Below are 18919 nucleotides of genomic sequence, written 5' to 3' on the forward strand. Positions count from 1 at the left end.
GGAATCTGAAGCAGGCTCCAGGCTCTGAGCTGTCAGCACAGAGCCCGACATGGGACTCGAGCTCACCAACCGAGAGCTCATGACCTGAGCCAAATTCAGACGCTTAACTGACCAAGCCACCCAGGTGCCCCTATTTTTTTTTTCTTTGTTTCCTTCCCTCTGTATTTGGTTTTGAATAGCTCTTTTTCTAGCTTGGGCTCAGCTTTTCTTTTTTCTCATATTTGCATTTAAGGCCATAAATTTGCCATTAAGCACTGCTTTAGCTGCATCTCATAATTTTTTGTATAGTGCATCTCATAATTTTTTGTATGCTGTTTTAATTATTCTATGTTAAGAACTATTTTTCAAATTGGATTATTCGGAACTGTATTTCCAAACAGCCTGGCATTTTATAGGTGTATTTCTGGAATTGACTCTTTGATCAAAGAACATATTCTCAGTGATTCTGGACTTTTGAAATTGGGTGTATATTCCATATGCACTTGTAGAGAATGTTTTTTCTAATCTTTATGGATATGGTGTCTTATACATATGGAATATAAATAAGGTAGGCCCCTTTGTTAATTGTGTTAGTCAGATGATTTATATCTTTGTTTCTTACCACAAGTCTCACTGTGATTTTGCATTTACTTTTAAAGATTTTTTTTTCTTCTTCAAGATTTATTTAAATTTCAGTTTAACACCCATTATACTATTAGCTTCAGGTGTAGAATTTAGTGATTCATCACTTACATACAACACCCAGTGCTCATCACAAGTGCCCCCCTTAATACTGATCACCCATTTAATGCATCCCCTCCCCTCCAGTAACCCTCAGTTTGTTCTCTGTAGTTAAGTGGATTTGTTTATTTATTTATTTTTTAAATATCTGTCCATTTTGGCAGCATATGTGTTGAAGTTATCAGGTACCTAGGTTTAGAATTGCTTTCTTTCCATTGGATTGATGCTTTTATCATCACGAAATGTTCTCCTTTACCTTTAGTATTGTTTCTTAAAGGCTCCTTTATCTAACATTGGTATGGCTGTATCAAGTTTCTTTTGGTAGGTTCATAGATTTTTAAAGCTGGGAGTAAATTTACAGGTGGACTTATTCACGTTTATTTTTTATATAAATTGAGGTTTTTAATTCTGTTGAGTTTGCTGGGCATTACTTTCAACCCAGCATAAAAACCCTTGTTGCAATTCTAGTTCTCTTGAGTTCCTTAGAAACATGATTAAAATGGCATCACTTGTGTTCCTGTCATACTCTTGGTTAATCTTTTTCAGGAAATTAGAGGCGTATTCTGAAGTCAGGGCCAGCTCATAATATCAAGATTTATTACTTCCTTTTCTGGCTTCATTCTGTCCTTTCAGTTGTCAGTGCTGCTCTGCTAGGCTTTGCTCAGGCATCGTTTTCAGGAACTGCTTTTTCCCTACACTGTCTGTGGTTGGTTATTCAGAGACTCTTGCTCTGTACCTGTCCCCAAACAGTCTCTACACTTGTTCTGACTACTATCTCCTTCCTGGGTGCTGGTGTTCTGGGGCACCATACTCTCTTTTGGTCTGGAGTAGTTGGGAGAATAACTGCAGAGGATTATGATAGAAGTAGTTAAAGTGTGCATGGATGAAAACCTTCATAATTCTCTTTTTAATTTCTGATGCCTCAAGCTTCATCTCTGCTCTGAGCAGGAAGATCTTTTTCCATTTCTTCTCCAACATTTAATTTCATGATTATGAGGAATTATGTTCTGAAGCTTCTCTCACCTGGAAAACACTGGACACACTTAGGGAAATATTTTGGGGCCTTCCATTATTGCCCTGTCATGTCCTCTACACTGTGACTTGCATGTGCTGCGTTGTGCAGAAGGCCAGAGAGCCTTCATGTTCACTGTGGATGAAGAACTAAGGGCCAGAGTAGTGATGACTTGCCCGGATCCATATACTTAAGTAGCAACAGAAATGGATCTGATCCCCTGCCTCATTCTTAGGTAGTTGTGATTTTTGTTAAATTTTCTTTAAGTTTATTTATTTTGAGAGAGAGAGTGAGTGAGTGAATGAGCCTGAGCAGGGGAGGGGTACCAAGAGAGGGAGATAGAGAGAATCCCAAGCACACTGATAGTGTGGAGCCTGACATGGGGCTCAAACCCAGGAACTGTGAGAGCATGACCTGAGCCAAAATCAGGAGCTGGACTCTTAACGGACTGAGACACCCAGAATCCTCTGTTAATATTTTTTAATTAGTAAAAAAAAAAAAAACCCAACCCTTATTTGCTGTGTTTAATTTTTTTTTTCAATGTTTATTTATTTTTGGGACAGAGAGAGACAGAGCATGAACGGGGGAGGGGCAGAGAGAGAGGGAGACACAGAATCGGAAACAGGCTCCAGTCTCTGAGCCATCAGCCCAGAGCCCGACGCGGGGCTCGAACTCACAGACCGCGAGATCGTGACTAGCTGAAGTGGGACGCTTCACCGACTGCGCCACCCAGGCGCCCCTGCTGTGTTTAAAAAACACATTTTGACTCTGCTGTTAAGCACTTACCCTTGGGCAAGTCCATTCACATGCCCATGCCTTGCTTTCCTCATCTGTAAAATGGATTGATAACTATTTCATGAGGCTGTTTGAGGTTAAACAAGCTAATCCTATAAAACTCATAGTACCTATAGCACCTGCCCTATAGTAACCACTAAAGTTATCTGCTTTGATGATGTTGACGATCAAATGGTGAAATGTCATTTTATGGATATATTTCACCAAATTCATGAAATTAAATTCTACACAGAAAATATTTAACTTTCCATTAACTTTAATTTTGCAATTGTTCTTGTATTCCAACAGGTACAATTATTTGTGTCACAACATGAAGTCACCGAAAAACCAGTTGCATTACTGAGCTCTGTAATTGTCACCACTGCTAAATACAGCTCTTTTCCAACACTGGCTCTTTCTTTGTAGTGCTTGCCTCACTTTTGAACCTGCTGCCATTGCAGGCTATTTTTTCTCTTTTTTGGGCCAGACGCATTTAGCTTAGAAACATCCATGTTTTCCCTCTTTTGATGATTGACTCCATCTCAGTGATTGGTAGTCACAGCATCTTAGTATCTGGCTTCTCAGTCTATTCCTCCTGATATTGCAGATGAAAATTATTATTCTTCAGGACTCTGGCTAATAGAGATTTTCTAAGGTATAGGGTCAAATTTCATGTCTTCTACCCACAGTGAAGGATATTTGTTGCTGTTAATATCCGTGCCTATTTGGAACAATTTCTGCATTGATTAATTATAAGTTTCCTATAATTGTGGTCTTCCCATAATGCATATATTTTTGTTTCCTTTTCCAATTCATCCTTGTGGCTATTTTTAGTTTTAAAGTTCTAGTAGTAATTAAGTATGTATTATTTAAAAATAATGATAAGAAACTATCAGAAATAGAGGAAGCAATGCGTGCTATGTTATTTTTTCAGTACTTTAAGAACCTAGGAGTATAAGTTCTAAGATTTACTGTGTAACACTTTTACTACAGATATTTTTGAAATAATTTAAGTTTTATGTATTACAGATATTTGTGCAATAGAGAGGTAAATTAATGTCATGATCCTGAAAAATACAGTAAACTTTCCCAAATGATTGTGTGAAACAAGATGCATATGTGAACATCTTTTCATATTTGATCAGTTTTATTCCTGATGGTCATAAAACTAAGTAAATGAAATGCAAAACCTTGACTGCAGGGTAATGGTTGAATTTTTACATACATAAAGGAGTCAGGGTGAATTTATGGTCTTATAATGGCTGTTGGCTGCTAATATTGTATGTATATTCTTAAAGTGATCTATAGCACTATGGCGAAAATACCGTGGGGACAAAATCACAGTTGGTACGCGCTGGGTTTGTTGATTTACCTCCCTTGGACATGGAAAATATTAACTGAGGCTCCTTTCATATAACTTGTCTATTTTCGTCCAGAATTAGGTGTGTGCTCATCATTAGTCTACTCTTTGCTAGAGTGTATAAAATGGCAGTGCCAAAGTGAGATGGCAGTGTCAGAGTTGCAAACAGTCTTTTTATATTCTGGCACCATGTATTTCACTTAACTTTTTTTTTTGATTGAATATACTATTCCAAAACGTATCAAAATAACTTTATTACTTGATTTAGTTCTGCAAAACTTTTAAATCCTGTACTCTTTCGAATCACAATTAGACCATTAGAAATAAATGTCTTAGTTACAACTCCTAGGGCTTATTTTCCAGAACGTCCTAGAGCCCGGCGTGTGGGATAGCAGAATGCTGTGGGACTTAACAGCCCCATGGAGCTGCCTCTTGTCTGCTCCCTTTGCTACTGATCAGATCCTGTCCTTCGTTACTTCCTGAGTTTCCCTATTTTAAATTGGAGTGTTTGGTTTTCTTCTTTCTGTTCCTACCTCTAGGCAGGAAAACAGGCATATTTTTAAAAAAAAATTTTTTTTTTTCAATGTTTATTTATTTTTGGGACAGAGAGAGACAGAGCATGAACGGGGGTGGGGCAGAGAGAGAGGGAGACACAGAATCGGAAACAGGCTCCAGGCTCCAAGCCATCAGCCCAGAGCCCGACGCGGGGCTCGAACTCACGGACCGCGAGATCGTGACCTGGCTGAAGTCGGATGCTTCACCGACTGCGCCACCCAGGCGCCCCAACAGGCATATTTTAATTTACACTGCAATTGTTGGGAGTAGTTGTTTACTTCAATCTTAGGTGATAAAATCTGCTTTTACAAACGGAGCATGAGAAAAAAACAGACAACTTAATAGAGATCTTTTAAGTAATTGAATATGTAAAAAAAAAAAAACAAACTCTTTAGAACTCTTTATAATACATCACCTTTTACAAACATGGTCAAAATCAACAGATTTCATCTATAGTGTTGTAATATATCAAAACCCAACTCAATGGACATTAATAGAAATTAATTAAGTTGTACTCCCTTTGTAAGAAGGCAATTTTTACAAGGAAATGTAATACCCTGTAGATTTCAATTAGAAGTCCTGGGTGTATTTGGAAAAACTATGTTGCTCGTAGCATGGCCATAGCCAAAAGACTGAATTCCCAAAGATGACTAGGGGAGCTCTTTCTTTTCTGTACGGTCCAGTGGCTGTTACACAGTGTTTGCCTACTCTGGTGTTCTCCTTATTTAAAATCTAGTCTGTTGTGCTTAGCTTACCTTTTATAGCACGTTGACCTTGAGTTGGTTTAGATCTCTGATTAAAGAATCTGACCGATGGGTGTGCTTTGCTATTCTTACCTGGTTATACAGTGGCTGCCTTTTTTTCTTTTTTTTTTTTTTTTTTTTTTTTTTTTTTTGGCAATCTCTCAGGGCAAGAGAACCAGGCAGTTAAAGTTTCCTAATCATTAGTGTTTCTACCTATAAGTCTAATATTAGATGCAACGAAATTCATTTTACTTGGAATAGCTTGTCAGATACTTGATAGAAAACTTAATTTTGAAGTCAAAAGCCTATCTAAGAAGAATTCCTTTGGATTTTTTAAGCCTATGACTTGATCTAGTCAGATTACTGAAAAGCTATGTTCTTGGGTCACATTTCAGTGTCCCTCTGAATAGATGCTTTAAAAGCTTTACTCTTATTTAATATAGTATGCCCTTGCCTTTTATTAGGGAGTGGGTAAAGGGGAGGCTCTGTGACAATCATTTCTATTAGCTTTTGTAATATTGCAGTTGAGTTCTGTGGGCTGTGTTAGTTCTTCTCCTTTATAAAGATTCATTTGGTAAAGGCTTAGGGCTTTATCCTAGAAGAATTTCCTTCTTGTAAACTGGCACGTTATTTGTTTTTTGTGTGCTTTATATAAAGCTCAAAATTTTCCCACTTTGAGAAGCTTTCAGAGAATCACAGAGCCAAATCGATGATAGCTTGGGTATTCTGTAAAAAACTTACTAATATTTTTCTTCATTCATTGGCTCATGTTCTTGTCTCATTATTATGGTTGGCTTTCATATCTTTTCTGGAAATAGGCAGTATGTAAATAACCCAATGAGCTACATCATCTAATTCTGAGTTCTAGCATGAGTATGTAGCCACATATAGAATTAGGAAAATAACTTCCTTTTCTTAGTCCTTACATTCCTGAGTAGGTTTTTTAAGACATTACTTGGAAATCTCCTAAAACACTACTGTGGTTGAGTAAACTGTTTCAGCTCCAAACCCAGTTCGACTTGCCGCCCTGTGGAGCCCTTGCTCCAGATGTCATCTCCAATCTTGGAGTTGAGGACATGCATACAGCCTGGAGATTTAAAAAGATGAAGAAGTCAGTGGTTATCCCATTCCACTTGACAGATTGTAAAGTGATGATCGCCATCAAAGATTTCTGCCCTTAGATTTTTTTTCCTCCCCTACAGCTTTGAGAATCTGAGTGTGAATTTCTAAGCCCATTTCAGAGTACCCCCAAGAAGACGTTTTTTCCCCCCAAAGTATTCTTGGGATTACCTCGTTTGAAGTTATAAAAACTTTCTTGAAATTCCTTGTCAAATAACAGTGGCACTTTATTTTTGCATGGTGATTTATCTTCCAGGGTAATTGATGAAATATGTATACTTTGATTTACTGATTTACCTGAAATAGGATAAAAATACCAAATGTTTATTGAAATAAAGAGGTAACATTTATTTATGGTGTTCAAACATTTTATTACTAGGGCCTGTTTTTAACGAGTCAACTTATTATTTTTTAAAAAATTAAAATGTGGTTTTAAAAAGCTTGAGTCGTGAAACTTGTTGATTGTTCTACCATAGGATCCTGGCTACTGGGTGAAGATTCATCACTTAGAATACACGGATGGAGGAATCCTGGATCCAGATGATGTTTTGGCAGATGTCGTTGAAGACAAAGATAAGGTAGATGACTAAAACTGTTCCTCTTTGTTTTCCTCTTTAGAGCTGTGTGTTTCCTAGAGATTGAGATCCTTAACAAACTCATGTGTCAGTTATTGTTAAAAGATACCATCTGTTCAGGTTTCACCTGAACAGCCTATAAATCAAAGTTCTTCATCAGATGCTTGGAAAAACTTTGTCAAGGTTTGGGAATCTGTTTATGGTGGCCTAATTAGCAGACACTTCATTCCCAAGGGTTCCTCATGTGTCTTAGTAAATTAGTGTCAGGCTCTGAGGCTGTTGGAGCTTTCATTGCCATTGTTGGCTTTGGGGTTTATTCTTGGCCCTTGCTAAATATTCAACTCAATGCCTGTGATTTGAATGTGTTTCAAACTAGAGAATACAGTGGGGAGAAAAGTCTTACAAAGAACTATGGTGAAATTTTTTATTTTTTAAAGCAGCTGGCAAACAACGGTCTTTTGTGATAGTCTTTGTTTCCATTGCTAAAGTAAAACAAAAAACAACAAAACAAAAAAGACCACTAAATTGACTATTGCAAAAAGGTTGAACATGTTTTGCCAACTATTTGAGAATACTCCCACTGCAAATATCTTATTTTAGTAAGATTTTTCTTCCGATGGTACACTGGAAAATATGAGACTAAACTGTTCAGTTGCCACACGCAGGATTTTTGCTGTTGAGACACATTGTATATTACATCTGTGTTGGGCTCCTCTTAGCAATGGTTGAGCTGTCCTCTCTAATTGAACTCCAGCTCTCCTCTACGAGTGATCCTGGATTCAGAGTTTCTCCTCCCTTACATCCTTAGCGCTGTTTGTTCTAGACTATCTATGTTTCTCTCTTTTGCTTTTCTGCACTCTCAGGGAGGTGTGTGTGTGTGTGTGTGTGTGTGTGTGTGTGTGTGTGTGTGTGAACCAATTGCACCAGAATATGGAGAAGTGATTTGTTGAACTCAGGTAAAATTTACATTTTTCCTTTCCTGTAAGATCTTTTTGGACTGTTCAAATTTACATTAGTCTTTGCCAACATTCTATCCATTTTTTCCCCTTATTTTTCTGTTGAGCAAACTCAACTCTGGTTTGCTGGTTTGCTTTGCATAATAATAACTCATTTCATAAGGGACTAATGTCCCTGAATAGATTGTAAGTTCCTAAAGGACATGGACCAGAAGATTTTTATTTCTTTTGTGTTCCTTGTAGTAATAATATCCAGTACAATCTCTTACCAAACTGAATTCTCAAAGAACACTTACTGAATTCATGAGTGAAAAAGAAACCTTTACTCTCTACACTTGACTCCCGGTGTACATGATTTTGATGCATACTTCGTGTTTATTGCTTGGTCTTACAGTAAATAATAACGTATTATTTAAGTTCCTAAATTTAAAGGACGACTTTGACTTCTGTTTCACTTCCTACTTTTCTGCAACCGTCTTATTTTGAAATAGTCTAGACATTTGGTCTGTTCGTTAATGAAGAAAGTCTTCCCTTCTCAGATTTCATTGATGACCGGTATATTAAAATTAAAAGTCAAAAAGTAGCAAGTTTAAGAAAGGCTAGAAGAGGGGCGCCTGGGTGGCTCAGTCAATTAATCGTTTGACTTTGGCTCAGGTTGTGATCTTGAGGTTCACAAGTTCCAGCCCCGTGTTGGGTTCTGTGCAGATAGCTCAGAGTCTGGAGCCTGCTTCGGATTCTGTGTCTCTCCCTCTCTGTCTGCCTCTCCACCACTTGCACTCTCTCTCTGTGTCTCTCTCTCTCTCAAAAATAAATAAACATTAAAAAAAAAAAAAAAAGAAGAAGAAGGGCCAGAAGAAAATGTCTCACCCAGCCTCATGCGAGACCTAATTACAGGAAGGATGTTTTCATGAACAGTGCTCAGGGAAATCATTTGTCCTACAGAGCTCTTCCGTTTAGAGAATACTTTTTAACTCTCCTGGCAGTGCCCTTTTAAACTATAATCCATTTACTAGACAGAGAAACAGCTTTTATTATGTGTAATCTCTATTTTAAAGGGGCTTCACCACTAGTGAATCAGGTGAAAAAATGAGGTAGTCAGTTAAAATCCTAGCAAAGGATGAGTGCTATCTGGGTGAAGGTTTACCCATTTCCTTAATGTGCTTTTGAATTAAATACATGAAGCTTAATTGGTATTGTTTTGCAGAGTAGATGAGAATATATACTTTGGATATTGCCAGAAAAAATGTGTTCCCCTTTGCCCTTTTCAAAAATAACGTAAGTGAAAAAGAGCATCACTTTTTTTCCCCCTGACATTCTCTCTGAAGTCTTAAGATTGTCTGATAGTTTATGTATCCAGTGTGGAAATAAGGTTCTGCCAGACTTTATTACTTTTTTCAAAGTTTAGATTAAGAAGTAATTATACGTGATACTTCTCAATGTTTAGCGATATATCAAATTCAGCCATATTATCTTAGAGATAATATGAAGCTTAGATAAAATTATAGTTCATCTATTTTCAAATTGGCTATCTAATAATCTCTTGCATTTAGAATATAGAATGCAAGCCCAAAGAGGCATGGATGGATGTGAGTAATCCTTGGCCAATGCCCACTTACCTCAACTCCTAGGAAAGACTTGTGCTACAGATGAAAATGGCAATTAGGAACTTTTGATGGCCCAGCTGGAGAGGATGAAGCAGGAAAAACAAATTTAGAATCAGAAAGTGGTGTAGGCTGAGGCCATTTTGTGAGGCTAAGGAAGAGCCATCCAGTATACTTCTGTAAAAACTGAAATTGGGGGCTAAACGGTATCCTCACAATCAGACAGTGGGATAATATACTGGAGTCAGCTCTTTACGTCAATGACTTTCAAAACTTCTGGTCCCAGAAGTGGTTTGTCTGGGAGCTTATCTTGATTATTCCTTGGGCCAGCATGGCACGTGCTTTTACATGGTGCCTCTTTGGGAGGTTTTTTGTGTTAACTTGCTTACCCAGTAGAGGCCCCTCCACAGGGAGCCAAGTTTTTACCATGTTGCACTATATCTTTCCTATATTTTGTCAAAATATTACTGGAGCAGCTTTGAAATTTTGCATCTTATGGTAACTGATATTTGTATAAAATCTTATGGTGCAACTGAATTATACAGTTATAACAGGCATTCTTAAAATTCTCTTGTTTTATGTATCTGTCTGATGATCTAAGTTCTTTGGGATAAGTATCTAAAAATTCACAACTTTACACTAATGCATCTTCTCTGGCTTCCCAAGGCTATGGACGTATTCACCCAATGACAACTACTTAACATTTTATGGAGCACCAATAGTGTCCCAGAATTCTCTGGCGATTATATATTTTATTTTACTTTAGAGCGGCCCTACAGGTGAGAGCTATTTATTATCCCTGTTCCTAATTTCTGAAAACAGCCCCAGAAATTGTCAGTGCCATACTGAAGATCACACAGGTAGTAAGTGGCAGAATCAGACTAGAATTCACATTTCCAAACTCCTTCGTTCTTCTGCAAAGTGCCAAGTAGTGTGTTGGGTGTTTGTATTTATAATTTCTAGTTATGAAAACTCATGAATTATGAATAAGAATGACTTTGTTTTTACATAGTTAGCACCACTGTTAAGAAAGGGTAGGTAATAGAACTATGGAGTATAACAAAATTAATTTAGAAGTAGTATATCATGCAAATATAAATTCACCTCTCTTTGCCTGAAGCCTGCACATAATTTATTATAAAGGTGTCTTACCTGTGTTGCCACCCCTTGTATCCTTCTTTCAGGTCTCAGATTACTACTTTCAGGACTCTGTAGACTACACTTGTCTAACAACTATTTTCTGCTTTGTAGGAGAATACATTCTGTATTCCAGTAACTACTTTTCAGAAAGATTGCTGAATGCACAAATTATATGCTGTGCTGTCTGTAGTAGGCAGAGTAATGGCCTGTAAAGATGTCTACTCCCAATCCCCAGAACCAGTGAGATGTATGTTACATGGGAAAAGGATTTTTGCAAATGTGATTAAGGACTTTAAAATGGAGAGATTATTCTGGATTATTTGGGTGGGCCCAGTGTAATCACAAGGGCCCTTATAATTGAAAAGAGGGAAGCGGGAGAGTTCATATTAGAGAGATACAATGTGAGAGAGAGTTGACTATCCACTGGTGGCTGTAAAAAATGAAGCCAAAGAATGCAGACACCTTCTAGAAGCTGGAAAAGGTGAAAGAATGGATTCTCCTATACAGTTTCCAGAAAGAATACAGCCCTGCTGACCTCTTGGTTTTAGCCTGGTGAGACCCATTTCAGACTCCTCACCTCCAGAATTGTAAGATATATTTGTGCTACTTGAAGCTCCCAAGCTTGTAGTAACTTGTTACCACAGCAATAGGACACCAATGCAGTGTCTTTTGTTTTATACTTTTAAAACGATAATGGTTTTCACACGTTTCATACTAACTGGGCTTTAACATTTTGTAGGACAAGGAAAAATCTTATGTTTCAGATTAGTCGATCACTGTGCATTCTTTCCAAAGTACACCGTAAATTGAAACTCCATTCACTGGGTGAGTTCTTGCTCTGTAGGACTTCAGTGTCATGCTGTTGTCTTGTGTAGGAATAATGTTAGGGTCACACACCCAAGCTATGTAATAGTCACTTACCAGTTTCTCCTTATTATACGTAATGACTCTAAGAAGTCTGAAGACTGACATTTAAAAGTCCCTGCAGGAGTGCCTGGGTGGCTCAGTCGGTTGAGCGTCCGACTTCGGCTCAGGTCATGATCTCATGGTCCGTGAGTTCCAGCCCCGCGTCGGGCTCTGTGCTGATGGCTCAGAGCCTGGAGCCTGTTTGAGATTCTGTGTCTCCCTCTCTCTTTGTCCCTCCCCCGTTCATGCTCTGTCTCTCTCTGTCTCAAAAATAAATAAACCTTAAAAAAAATTAAAAAAAAAAAAAAAAGCCCCTGCAAAGCTTATCGTTAGCTGATATTTTTTGAGTGTGAGAACCCGATTATTGAACTTGTATGATTGTTTTCCTTGTTAGTATTTCTTGTTTGTAGAAGGCAGTTGAAATACTGCAATGTGTAACTTCTCTTATGTAAATCGGATTACTGACATGGTTTTTACAAAAAGTAAATACATATGCAACAGTAAAATTTTATTCTGTGGTAAGGTACAATGAAAGAATGTTTCTGTGTTAGCCTACACTTTGACTATCATAGGGGTTTATTTTGAAGAAGTGCCAAAATCTCCTGGATTCTAGTCATGGTGAGTTGGCCTCTGAGAACATATGTGATATCTGGTACTCAAATTTTAAAGTGTCCTTTCAACGTTATCCTTTTTTAGCTGTGTGTCCTTGGGTAGATTTTGTCTCTATTAGCCTTAATTTGCCCATTTGAAAAATGGATATAATGTGAGTTTTTATCTTACAAGGTTAGTGTCTGAAAAACTGTATTAACTTCTCAGCACAGTAGGGCATATGGTAAGCGCTCAAATGCTAGCTGTTAAATTAAATATTAAGTTAACATTATGGTAGTGTTATTAGTGTACTTTTTACCTCTGTGTTTTGATTTAACCATTACATGTTTTAAATTTAAGTATTAAAATATCAAAGGCTACAGTACATTCCGTTCTTTTAAACTTTATTAAATTTGAAAGTTATCAAATTGTTGAGTAGTTTGATGGGAAGATACTTGATTATGGCAAAATATTTGGATTTATATATTATTTAAGAAATCAAAATGCCCGTATGACTAACTTTAAAACAGGAGTCCTTTTATCAGAACACAGTGCTTGGTAATATAAGAGGCATTCAGGGATCCAGTGTGGTTTTGAAATGGAGACTGTTATGCACACTGAACTGGTGACCTAAAACCAGACACTGTCCTTAAGCCCAAGTTGCTCTCTGAGCACGCTCTGTTGCCCTCTAGTGGAATCCACAGCTACCTGGAAAGCAGCTCACAGGAGATACTCCCTGAATGTGATGATGCGTTTGGCTCTATTTCATTCTAAATTTTACTGTATTTTTAGCGCAGCTCAAATACTCAGACTGAGTAGTGGATAGTAAAACCAGAGTGTATATTTCAACCAGTGGTTGTCATTTCTTCATGGTTCTCAACCATACCAATATTTACCTTGGCTTTTATGAGTCTTAGGAGGGTTAAAGCAAAATCTTTGCATTTGTAAAACTCTTGTTTGTTTAGTCTTCTTCCCATCTTCCTGCTCACTGGTTGAAAGGTTAATGGCTGGCTGTGATGAAGTATGTAACTTTTTGAGTATGTAGTTGAACAATTCATGCAATATATTGTGTTTTTCTGCAGATAGGGGATGGTTAATTTAGACATTAAAAAAAGGTCCTGAATTAATTACCTCATTTTTGAGTCATTTTGTCAGTGAGGCTCCCATTTCAAGGGGAAACACCTATTTTAAGCCCTTAATGTTTTAAAACACATTAGAATATGGTGTGTTGGGTTTTTTTTTTTTTTTTCCCTTCTAAAGTTTTTCTTTGGCTCATGGGTGTTGAAGTTTTGAAACCACATTTGAGAGGAAGTTTGTAGAATGTTTTAGAAGTCCATGCAGAAATCCCTAAAGATTACCATGGCTAAGAAATGCCATCTTAAACTTTCTAAGGAAAGATATTCTATGCTTATGGCATTACAAAATTATAGAGTCATAGAACCAGAAGAGATCTCAGCAACCATGTGGCCTAACCCCATCCTCTTGCAAAAGAGAAAGGTCTAAACCAGGAAGAGTTGAGATGGCTCCGTATTTCCAATTGATGTCTTCCCTGAGTCCATTTATGCATTTCCTTCCTAGAAGGCTGATAACATGAAAACCACTCAGTTTTCCCCTTCCAAGTTAGCTTCTTTCATTTGGCTTCTTTATTTCTGTTGATAGGAGTATCTTCTCCTAGTCCTCTAGGCTTGAACTTGCAGTTGCTTAAAAAATTTAGTCAGTAAATCCAATTTACCTGTCTCTTGTGTCTGTTCCTCTCTTTGCCTTTCTATGGCCACCAAATTTAAATCTGTAAACTCTCAGGCAAGGTTATTTAATTGATAAGGAATTAGTGGTCTTGCCTTTAGCCTCCCCGCCCTTGTCCTGCCTCCCTGTTCTGTGCCATGAATACAAGGAGAGTGGCTAAGAGCTTGGATTCTTGACAGGCAGAGTCAGTTCATTTCTTGTCTCTGCTATCTGTGTGGCTTTGGGCAAGTTACTTAATCTCTTTGTTCTCAGTTTCCTCATGGGCAATTGGAGCTAAAAAATCCAGTAATTTTACAAGTGAATCCATGGAAAGTATTTAGGAGAGTACCTCTCCTGTAGTAAGTCATCAGTGAGGGTTAGGTGCTATTATAATTACTCTACTGCTATTTTGTATATAATAAACTATTGCTACACTGTGCTATTCTACTATATTACTCCTATAGATATACTATTATTACTAATGTAGTATTGGCTAAGTCGTACCATTCCTTTCAGTGAATAATGAATCCAGTCCAAACTTCATAGCCATACATTATATTCAGTTTCTGAATGCCACCAAACTATCTTTCTCAAACTCAACCTTCTCAAACCTCACCAGTAATGAAGCTGTGTGTCCTGTTCTTTTATGTATCATGCACTATCTTGCTTCAGAAATTTCTTAATGTTTCACTTGTGTAGTGTGTCCTTGTCCCTACTCCCTGCCGGTCCAAGATTTATTCTGTAGTTGACCCTTGAACAACGTGGATTCACTTAAACATGGATTTTTTTCGGTGTGTGTGTGTGAATACAGTATAGTACTGTAAATGTGTTTTTTCTTCCTTGTGATTTTCATAAAAACATTTTCTTTAGCTTACTTTATTGTAAGAATACAACATAGAATGTACAAAATGTGTGTTAATTGACTGTGTTCTTGGGGAGGCTTCTGGTCAACAGTAGGCTGTTAGTAGTTAAGTTTGGGGGGTAGTCAAAAGTCACACATGGATTTTGGACTGCAGCAGGGCCGGTTAGTGGCCCTGACTGCCCGTGCAGTTCAAGGGTCAAGTGTGTATGTTGCAAAACGTAAGCTCCACAAGAAGAGGGCCTTTGCTTCGTTCACTGCCGTGTCCCCTGTGCCTATGCCAGTGTGTGGCATGTCATAATTGTTCAGATCAGTGTAGAGTGGAATAGAGGAGGGAACGAATAAATGCTTATGTGTGTAGGTTTTCAGGTCTTCAGTAAGCCACTAACAGCTCTAAACTGCATTTTGTTTTTTCTTGATAAATGAGAGTGATCAATGATCTCTTTCTCATGGTGTCACTGGGAAGGTTGAGAAGTTGTGTGTAAAAACACAATGGAAATTATGAAGTACCATGCACACATAAAGAATATATTTATTCCTGCTGCTCAGTTTTTATCAATTTTTCAAGAGCCAGATAAGTTGTATTTTTTTCCTCGTCGCTGTTTGCAAACCATCCCAATTGTAAGTAAATTGCCTGTGATCTATAATTTTATAGAAATCATTTAGCAGTCTCTTGAAAATGCTATTGCCTAGTTACATTCATCAATTGCCATCTTAAAACTCTTAAGAATTTTATGGTTTGGGGCACCTGACTGGCTCAGTCTGTGGAGCATCTGACTCTTGATCTTGGGGTCGTATGTTCAAGCCCTGCATTGGATGTAAAGCTTACTTTAAAAAGATAATAATAAAAAAAAAACACCCTAAGGAAACAAAACAAAAGAAAAAAAAGGATTTTATGGTTTAACTTATGCCTTAATTTTGTCTTCCCAAATGTCTTGTATGCTCCTTTATGACTGAGATGGCCTTTTAAAATATTTTTTTTGACAACTGACTGGTTACCTGTGGTTTAGTGTTCAATAAACATGTCTGATTTTAGTTAATGAGAGAACTGGAGCTAGAATAGAAGATTTCTAATTGTCCTTCTTTCTCTTCCACCAAATTATGTTGTATCCTCTAAATATTTCATTAGGAGACAGTTCGTGGGCACGTTTCAACCTCAAAGGAGCACTTTGGAATCCATGCCTTTGTGACCTTACTTGTGGCAAAGACAAATGGTGTTGGGAGGTAGTAACTTCAAGCAAAGTAATCCAGATAATGGCCATGTCAAATATGTTTTCCCTGGTGTCTGGTGCATTTGAGCTGGTTGGCAACTGTAGTGTGTGTGTGTGTGTGTGTGTGTGTGTGTGCACACGTGTGAGAGAGAGAGAATCTGTGTGCACATATGTGCATACAGAGTGTGCTATACTTGCCCTGCACGTGCTTGTTTGTAGTGTGCATCTGTGATGTGAAGGTTTCGTTAGAGGTTGGAAAGAAAAGAAATTATCAAGCTTGATGGTATTTGAGTACAGTGAAGAATAAACATAAGAAAATGTCTGATATATATATATATATACGTAAAACTTCAAGTTTGGTTGGAGGGAAGAAAGCCAATAAAACGTGAGATTATAATGCTTTACTTAGAGCTAAAAAATGTAATTCTAAAAAAAAAAAAAAAAAAAAAAAAAGAATCCGTGAACATTTTCACCATGTCAGCATGCCTTTAGCCATATGTTATTGGACCCACGTCTACCAATGGTCTCTCTCTCATGAGCTTCTTCTAAAGCTATCTATGCCTAAGAGGTATGGGACCATTACTACTTTTAAATACATCTATTTTTGACTTATATAACTTATAAATGGCAATTTCATTAAAATACTTGAAATTACACCCAATAAAAAGCACTTCAGTTATAAAACATCCTCTTTGAAAAATGCAAAAGCCTGTGGGTGCTAATTGGACATCACATCATCCTTGTGTAAGTGTATATCGACTCAATCAGATTGTGTCCCCCCTCACATCCAGCTAAAATCAGCTTCAACAAAGGAATACTGTAGAGTGTTATATGCCAGAGCATTGGGCTTTGATGGTTTGAATCCAGGATTTTCTTACTATTCTAACCTTGCTCAACCTCAGTTCTCTCATTTGTAAAATCAGATGCCCTGTCTCACCAACATCACTGGGTTCATGGGAGGATCGAATGAAATTAAGTATGCAGTAACAGTTTGAACTGTGATGTAGCAAACAAATAGAGCCCTTTCTTCTTACCCCTTGTAGCTCTGGTCCTTAGGTGTTTGAGCAAACATTGAATTGACTTGTAGTCCAGGAGAGACTTGCTATGGAGAAGGATACTAAGCCAGGGGGGAGGGATGTGAGAGCGTTTTGGAAAGAAGAAAGCTGTTTATGTGGAAAGAAAAGTCTTCTTTTCATATCCAGTGAAGGGTCCAGGAGAAAAGGGACCTCTTTAACCAGGAAAGAGGGCAGCTCTGAGGGTTTTAGGAAGAGGCAGGTTTCTGAAAGGCAGAAGATTAAATTTACCTTTGGGAATTTAGTGGGTGGGAAGAAAAGATACCAGCGTTTCCACATAGAAAAAAGGCAGGAATAAACTACAGTACAAAGACAGTTTCCCAGAGCTTTAGAAGATTCTGGAAGCTGTTAACGTTTGTGTGTATGTATTCACTATCTGGTTCTTGTTTTATTGATTGGCAGTAGGTTTCTTAAAATGGAAGGGAATTGGGTGCTTCTTTGAAGAGGAGTGGGGGTACTCACTCTCTTAGGAGAGATCCCAAGAAATCAGACAAAATGTTATGGAAAGAAAAGTACCTGAATACCTGAAATCCCATGGTTTAAGGGAACCATGACGACCACCACCACCACCACCACCACCAATGGGGACACTTCTCAGTACTGACAAGCGTAGACAAGCAACTATTTATATGTAGTTCCTTGATATTTGACCAAGAGACTGTGAGCTATTCAACAATTTCATGAGACTAGCCATGTACTAGACTCCTGGTTAATCTTATAGGATGCAGGTTCTTATATTACAGGAGCTCAAACTCACTTATGTTATTAATTGGCTACATTGTGAATCAGATGGGCTTTTTTGGAGCTGCTCTTGGAACCAAATTAATGTTTATAGCGTTTCTATTGAGGTACTTGTTCCAAATTCCACTTACGTGTATAGATGCATTACATTCATAGATAAATTTTTAGTAAATAAGAATTTCCCTAAATTTGGCTTTTAAAAATTGTAGTGTTTTACAATCCCATACGTATATAATGTTCTGTTAAAAATAAAGTGTACTTCCCCATCATAAATATGGAAACTTCACTTAGAGAATTTTGGCAGGATTACTGAACTTTATATTTACTGCTTTAACTTTTTAAGTTCTCTTTTTAGCTTCCTTTTTTTCTGATGTTATGAATCAATTTTGAAGGATCCAATGACATTTCCTTAACAATAAAAAAAAGACTCCTTGGGCCGACTTTAATCAGAGAGGTAACAGAGCATAGATGGTTGTTTATATATAATGTTTATTATTTCTTAATCCAAAATATGTTACAAGTGAAACACAACATATTTACATAACATTTAACCACAAACAGAACAGAAAGACTGCAGAATAATGATTTGAGGTGATTCTGATAGCCCAACAATGTGAAATATGCAGTTATGCATATAAAGAGAAAGTTGAAGAATCTCCTAATTCTTGATACCAGGGTTAGAACTTGACTTTCCAGATGACTGGCTTAGTGTAGCCATTGTGTGCCAGTTCAGAATGAATCTAATATGATGGAATAATGTGGTGTTCTAAATAGCTCACCTTTTGTTTCCTTTATTTTATTTTTTCTTGAGACGGAGGGAGAGAGAGAGAGAGTGAGGGAGGAAGAGAGAGAATCTTAAGCAGGCTCTAGGCTCAGCACAGAGCTGGATACGGGGCTGGATCCCAAGACTCTGAGATCATGACCTAAGCTGAAATCAAGAGTCAGAGGACTGACTGAGCCACCCAGGCACCCCTAAATAGCTCACTTTTTAAATGGAAATCTTACAAAGCTCTTGGGTGAATGATTGATTTAGGACTTTATGTATGTATGTATGTATGTATGTATTTTATCCATTTAATTTTATTATTTTTAATAATTGTTTCAGGAGTAGAATTTAGTGATTCATCACTTACATATGACCCAGTGCTCATCCCCAAAAGTGCCCTTCTTAATGCCTGTCACCCATTTAGCCTCTCTCCCTGTCCACCTCCCTTCCAGCAACCCTCGGTTTGTTCTCTGTATTTAAGAGTCTCTTATGATTTGC

General features: G+C 37.5%; 1 protein-coding gene across 3 annotated transcripts in view; it reads left to right on the forward strand.

Annotated features, from left to right (window-relative positions):
* Nucleotides 1–18919, forward strand: part of PARD3B (par-3 family cell polarity regulator beta) — a 1015202-nt gene that overhangs the window by 137966 nt on the left and 858317 nt on the right. For all 3 annotated transcript variants that reach the window (XM_011285494.3, XM_019838515.2, XM_019838513.2), the window contains exon 2: nucleotides 6760–6861. In XM_011285494.3, the coding sequence (XP_011283796.1) occupies nucleotides 6760–6861 (102 nt within the window). The remainder of the gene's footprint in view (nucleotides 1–6759; nucleotides 6862–18919) is intronic.

The sequence above is a fragment of the Felis catus genome, chromosome C1 (genome assembly GCF_018350175.1).
Source record: "Felis catus isolate Fca126 chromosome C1, F.catus_Fca126_mat1.0, whole genome shotgun sequence".
Taxonomy (NCBI): Eukaryota; Metazoa; Chordata; class Mammalia; order Carnivora; family Felidae; genus Felis; species Felis catus.